We start from the raw sequence: 6,779 nt of genomic DNA, 5'->3' as shown, positions 1-6,779 counted from the left end.
ATGTAAAATAAAGGAAAATTTTAAAACTGAAAGGAAAAACAGAAAAGATAAAAGATAAACTGGATGGAAGATTCCTAAAACCGCTCCAGAAAGGTTTCCAAACCGGTTTCTAAAAACCCTGGATAAATTGTTGAGCCGGCCCGTTTCGCGCAAGATTGAAGGCCGATTGACAGACATACCGCTTTTCCGCTACGAACGGGCCTTACACTGTTATAGAAAAAACATTGGCTAAAAAAATGTTATAGAAAAATCAAGAAACGAACGGGTGGGGCACCGCGCCCACCGGCCGGCGGCGAAACTTCCGTTGATTCTTTTGGCTGGAATGAGTGATGTTGAGCTTACAGTGGACGGATTTTTCCAAGTCTTCCATGGACACAACGACGCGCGGTGCCGTTACTTCTCCAATTTCTTAATTGACCGGTGAGCACACACCAGCCATTTCCTCCCCCAACTGCAAACCTCCTCCACAGCGTTAGGCAGCTCATCCTCGACCTTCAAAGCACCTTGCTAAGCCATGGCTGCCAAAATCACCGCATGCTTTACTTTCCTGAAGGAAGCTCTGATCCTCCCCACGCTAAACCCCAAGCTCTTCGCGCCCGTGCTCGTCCTCTTTGCCGTCACCGCCTTCCTTGACCCCTTGGTCCATGTCGTGTTCGTCCACCCTCTCGCCGATGGCATGGCCAGCCGTCTCAGCGAGATCAACAGCACCGACCCCTCGAGCGCCGAGTACGCCAAGCTCATCGAGAAGCTCACGGAGACGGAGGAGATGAAGCAGGTTGGTAAGAGGATGGTCCGCATCACCATCGCCAAGTTTACCGTCGGTCCGGCGCTCGGCCTCGTCAAGCAGATCCTCGCCCTCTTCGCGGCCTCCACGACCTACTCCGGCGACCGCTACTCCCTGGCGGGCCTCCTGCGCGAGCTGGTCACCCGGAGGATCAGCCTGAAGGGCCCTTCCATTACCATCGCCGTCGTTGGCGCGCTTGACTTCACAGGGGCAGTCCTGGCCGCGCTGATGGGCGGCCGTTCGGGGGTGCTCTCCGTCCAGGGTCTCGTCTCCCTCATCGCGCACCTTGCCTCCCTCTGCCTCACCGTCATCGCGCTGGTGGGCGTCGCAGCATCGGTGGCCGACAGCAGGAAGTGCCGCGGCGTGCGCGCGCTCCGGCAGGCGTGGCGGCTCGTGACGCGGGTGAGGCGGAAGGAGGGCCTCGTGCTGGTGCTCGTGGCATACCTCGGGCCTACAGTTGTGGCTCCGTTGCACAGGTTCGCTCTTGGGTATGCCAAGAGGAGCATGGCGGCGTGCTTGTGCTTGATGGCCGTGTATGCTCTTCTGTCTGGCGCGCAGCAGCTATTCTCCTTGGCGGCGGCCACGGTGTACTACTACCAAGCCATGGAGAGCAAGGAGGTGATCGATGACTTGTGGTTATGCTAAGATTAGATTCCTACCAGCAGTGGCGGAGCTTGAGATGAAATTATGGGGAGGCATGGGCTGAAGGGGGGCAAACATGATTACGTTAGGCTGAATTTAGTCGAAAATTAGACTAAATATTAAGGCATATTTGCATGTTTTCCTATGAGCTGGGGGGGCCATGGCCCAGGTTGGCCTCCAAATAGCTCCGCCACTGCCTACCAGGGAAGGAAATGCACGACTCCTGCTAGCACTAGAGACATGAGTTGGTTTCTCGTGTGATAATAGAATATATGTGGGATTATATTTGCACTCTTGCTATGTCTCGGTCGAGTCTCAGTCGATGCTATATCCGTATGATCTTTTCGGTTTTTTCTTTCTCTCTCTTGCATGTTATGTTACTTAACAGGGACTTGGTTAACTCTCGGTCGACTGAGATCTAGCCACACTCTTATATTTGAGTATGTGACGGATGGTGATACACTTTATACTTATCCTCTTGGGTTATGTTTGATAAAAGCGATATTGTTCTTTTTTGTTTGACAATCACCTAGGAGAGAGGATCCCACCTGAATATTTATTAAGAGATATTAAAATTGTGTACTCTTCCAACTACCTCATGCCCTTAATGTTCGTAGCCATCAGATCTTCAAGTTTGGACGTTTTTGGCTGTCTACACTACATCTGGGCGGGCCACCAGAAAGAAACCCACTACGTTTGCACTCAAGGCGAGTATACGCACTAATTCGCTCACTGTATTTGCCATCGTCTGGACGTGTCATGGCCCTTTCTGGTAACACATAGCTCCACTAGTGCTCATCGCTTCATTCACAATAATTCAATGGTGGGCCACTGCTCCGACGATAATTCAGCCTCCTGGCATGAAATTGGACTTGGTAGGCTATGATGGCTCTTCGACGATTTGCAGTCGAAAAAACTCTCAAGACTCACGTCTCCTCATCAGAAAAAAAACCTAAAGACTCACATTACCCTCCTTTCGTGCGGATGGATGCAGCCCTCGCCTGGAGGCCGAAGCTGGCCGGCGAGACTCTGATGGCGACCGCACTTGGGGTTCGATCGAGGCTGGGTGCCTCCGTTAGCCTGCCATTGTGACCCTCACCCCTTCTCTGATGAGGACATCCCAGTACCTCATATTGTTCCCATGAAGGAGGAGTTAAAGCCCAACTTCAAGACTCCTCCAAGTTAGAGCTGTGCCAAAGGGGGTGAGCGAACCATGTACTTGGTCGGTTGCAGTTTTATCTATTTTTATTTTCAGGTTATGTTATGGGCCACTTAGGGTTTTTTTTGTGCGTTTTGGTGTGGGCCTGTCCAACCAACTAGTTTTCTAGATGCCTATATAAGGAGGTTGTTGGCTAGGTTTAGAGGGGGATATTTTAGATTGAGTTTTGAACATTGTGTTCACGTGGTGAATCATCCCTCCGGGGACGGCACTGCTAGTTATCAAATAAAGTGATGATTGCGTGAAGGTTTTTGTGTGATCAAGGATTATGTGCTAAGGTTAGAGGCATGGTGTTCATCTCCATGTTGCTTGCTGGATTCGTTTCCTCACCTTCAGGCTGCATGGATTGCTCCCATATTAATGTTTCATGCCTACCAATTTGCAGACTTGACATCTGCTTTATCACATAAGGTTTCCGTTATCACGTTGTTGCTGAAATATTTTGTATTAATATATTTCAAAGAGATTTGCTTATATGAAAGATAAGTATCTGGAGTAATAATAATATGATACCTAAAAATGAAAATACATATAATTTATTGTGCTCAATTATTATCTAGTCATAAAATATTTATTAAATCAAAATACCATCGTAGAATGGAAATTCTCATGCATGTTTGCATGTTAAAGTGAGCTTTTTCCAATAGACGGTTGCATGTTGTGGTGATCTTGCTTTGGTGTAACCATTTCCTCAGATATATATATAAAATCTATGACACACTTATGATTGTGTGGTCGAACTAATTCCCCACTTAAATATTTCCAAGCGTGGTATATAGAACATTTTGATTGGTGTATTTGGACCATGTGAATAATGCAAAGCATCCCTAGTATGCATGTCTTTTTTTCATTCGATTTGAAAAATGATTTTAAAAAGAAAAGTGCATTTTTTTGCAAAAGCATTATGAATAGTGTTTGAAAACCTGAATATATTTTGAAAACACGAACAATTTAAAATGCAAACATGTTTTCAAAATTTTGAACATTGTTTTGAAAAGGTGAGCATTTTTTTCAGATTGCATATTTTTTTAAAGGGAATATTTTTCAAATATGTGCTTTTTTTTCAAAACTTGATTTTTTTTTAAACATGAACATTGTTTCATTGTGCAAAGAGAATATTTTTCAAATTTTTGAATATTTTTGAAAACTTGTATAAAAAAATAAAACGCGAACATTTTTTATTTTCATAACAAATTTTGGAACATGGAACATTTTCAAATTCTGAAACATTTTTTGAATTTTTTACTTAAAAGAGGTTTATGTGAATAAAATTTTAAAATACGAATATTTTTGGAAAATCCCATTTTAAATATGGTTTTTTAATTCCAAACAATTCTAAAATGTCTGAACTCTTTTTAAGATGGAATTTTTTTAACAGAAATAAAAAAGTAAGATAACTAGCCGGGAGGTTTTTTAAACGGACCTGAACTTGTCAGGGCCTTTAACCTTCTAGAAGGTCCCAGAACCGGAGCCAGCGTCCAATTTTCCTAGCAAATGGGCTGGCGCAGGTCAGAAACGCCCGATTCCCCCGGATTTGTGGGTCTTGGGCTGGCCTTCCAACCCGATGGATATACGCATATCATGCAAGAACAGATCCTATACAAGTCTTCCCCCGCATATCATCACTGTCCCTTGTCGCCAGCCCCTAAAAAAAACTCCCTAAAAAAAACTAAAAAAAACTGTCCTTGTCGCCTGATTCTTCTGGCTGGAATGGACGAGCAGAGCTTACCGTGGACCGATTTTCCCCTTGGCTACAACGACGTGCCGTCAGTTTTCCAATTCCTCGGCTGACCGGTGACTGTGAGCACACACCAGCCATTGCCTCCCCGCCTCCACATACCACTGCGTTAATCCTCAATCCTTTCCACCCGCGCCTTCAACCTTCGAAGCACCTTGCCCAAAAAAATCCATGGCTGCCAAGATCACCTCATGCTTTGTTTTCCTAAAGGAAGCGCTGATCCTTCCCACGCTAAACCCCAAGTTGTTCGCCCCCGTGGTCCTCCTCTTTGCCGTCACCGCCTTCCTTGACTCCTTGGTCGATGACGTCTTCTTCCAGCCTCTCGTCGACGACATGGGCAGCCGTCTCATCGCGGTCAACAACACCGACACCTTGAGCGCCGCCGAGTACAGCAAGCTCACGGAGGAGACAGAGCCAGGCGGTACAAAGCTCATCCTCATCACCTTCTCCGAGGTGATCGTCAACCTGGCGGTCGGCTACGTCAAGCAGATCCTCGCCCTCTTCGCGGCCTCCACGACCTACTCCGGCGACCGCTACTCGCTGGCCGAGCTCCTGCGCCCGTTGGTCAACGGGAGGATCAGCCTGAAGGGCCCTTCCGTCACCATCGCCGTCGTCGGGGCCGTTGACTTCGCATTGGCGGTCCCGTACGCGCTGCCTCATTACGTGATGCACGGCCGCTCGGGGGTGCTCTCCGTCCAGGGTCTCGTCTCCCACCTCGCGAACCTCGGCTCCCTCTGCTTCACCGTCGTCGCGCTGGTGGGCGTCGCCGCATCGGCAGTCGACAGGAAGTGCCGCGGCGTGCGCGCGCTCCGGCAGGCGTGGCGGCTCGTGACGCGTGTCAGGAGGAAGGAGGGACTCGTGCTGGTGCTCGTGGCATACCTCGGGCCTACCGTTGTGGCTCCACTGCACGGGTTCGCTCTTGGGTATGCCAAGAAGAGCACGGCGGCGTGCTTGTGCTTGCTGGCGGTGTGTGCTCTTCTTTCTGGCGCGCAGGAGCTGTTCTCTTTGGCGGCGGCCACGGTGTACTACTACCAAGCCATGGAGAGCAAGGAGGTGATCGATGCCTTGTGGTTATGCTAACATTAGATTTCGTTCTGGGAGGAAATGCACGACTCTCATTTCTTTTACTGCTAGCGCCAGAGAGATTAGTTGATTTCTCGTGTGACAGTGAAATACGAGAGCGTGTTCCTAGCAGGCGGCAGGCCGAAAAAAGGCCCCCGCGTCGCTCCCGCAGGGGCGAGTCGGGTGGCGCTAACCCTAGCCCCCGCCGGCCCTCCTTCCCCCTTCTCCTCTCCCTCGCCACCACCGGAGGGGGTCGCCGGACAGCCCCGCGGTCGCCGGGGAGGGTGGTGGCGAGGATCTGTCCGCCAGTTTCGCGCAGGGGCTCTGTAGCCGGGGCGGCGGCCTCGGGCGGTCGTGCGTCGTCGTCTTCAGCTCGCGGCGTCACTGGTGCTGGCCGTCCCTCTTGGCCACGCGGGTGGCAAGGCGGCGGCGGGTGGTGGCTGTGGGGCGCGGTGGCCGCGGGGGCGCCCGCCCCGGATCTGACGCCTCCGCCCCCAATCCTTTCGTCCCCTGTTAGATCTGGTTTCCGGCTGACCCAGGTCGCCAGCGCCGCGTCTGTAGTAGGGGTGGGGGAGATGGGGGCCTGGAAAAATCCACTGCTGGCTATGCCGGCCACGACGACGGCGACGCCTGAGGGCGCCGTCTCCTACCTGTAGGCGCCGTCAAGGTGCCCCCTTTCCCCCTTCTGCCTCTCTCCCCTGCTCGTGCACCGGGGTGAAAACCCAAATCCCTCTGGATTGGGCGGTAGCGACGCTCGCGGCGCCGTCACCTTCATGGAGGTGCCGCCTTCGGTTGAGCATGAGGCGGTGGCAAGTTCGATCTGGTTGGTGGGCGGCCGGCGGCGACATGGTTGGAGTCGGTGGTCTTGGAGGTTCTTCTCCAAGTTCAGTGGCTTCCCACCATTGTTTGCTCCGTCATCAGCAGCCTCACCGTGCATTTTGCTTCTCCTTGAATGTTGGTCCCCCCCCCAGTGCCACATTTGCCTTTGTGGAGCTCGGCGACGCGAGTTGGTGGTGCCCTGGTCAGGCTTGCCAGGCGGCAATGGCGACGGTTGTAAATCTTTGCTCTTGGGAGAGCGTTTGCATCGTCCAACGGATCGGCGCCTCGTGCCAGGCGAGGGGCTAGGGAGCCCCTTCAGAGATGTAGGATGTTGTCAACGGTTCGGTCGGAGTCTATGGAGTTGTCAGCGTTCCCTTACGTGCTAGTTGGATCTCCGCAAGGCTTGCTGGTGTCTCGACGGGATGGATTACACTCAAGTGAGGGCTCCTTTATCTTCAAGCTGGCCCTGTTCTTCAGTTTTTCATTTTTGCTTGTAGATGGCAGGTAGCCTATTA

At 51.2% G+C, this 6,779-nt stretch overlaps 2 protein-coding genes across 2 annotated transcripts; both read left to right on the top strand.

Annotated features, from left to right (window-relative positions):
* Positions 1 to 358: 358 nt before the first annotated feature.
* On the top strand, positions 359 to 1,777 carry LOC123046959 (uncharacterized). The gene has a single exon (XM_044470419.1). The coding sequence runs from the start codon at positions 515 to 517 to the stop codon at positions 1,427 to 1,429; it is 915 nt and encodes a 304-aa protein (XP_044326354.1). The 5' UTR covers positions 359 to 514; the 3' UTR covers positions 1,430 to 1,777.
* Positions 1,778 to 4,476: 2,699 nt separating this feature from the next.
* LOC123042296 (uncharacterized) lies at positions 4,477 to 5,675 on the top strand. Its single transcript, XM_044464776.1, has one exon. The coding sequence runs from the start codon at positions 4,555 to 4,557 to the stop codon at positions 5,461 to 5,463; it is 909 nt and encodes a 302-aa protein (XP_044320711.1). The 5' UTR covers positions 4,477 to 4,554; the 3' UTR covers positions 5,464 to 5,675.
* The last annotated feature ends 1,104 nt before the right edge of the window (positions 5,676 to 6,779 follow it).

This window comes from Triticum aestivum, chromosome 2B (assembly GCF_018294505.1).
Source record: "Triticum aestivum cultivar Chinese Spring chromosome 2B, IWGSC CS RefSeq v2.1, whole genome shotgun sequence".
Lineage (NCBI taxonomy): Eukaryota > Viridiplantae > Streptophyta > Magnoliopsida > Poales > Poaceae > Triticum > Triticum aestivum.
Note: the sequence above shows the minus strand (reverse complement) of the source record. Positions and strands in the feature narration are given on the sequence as shown.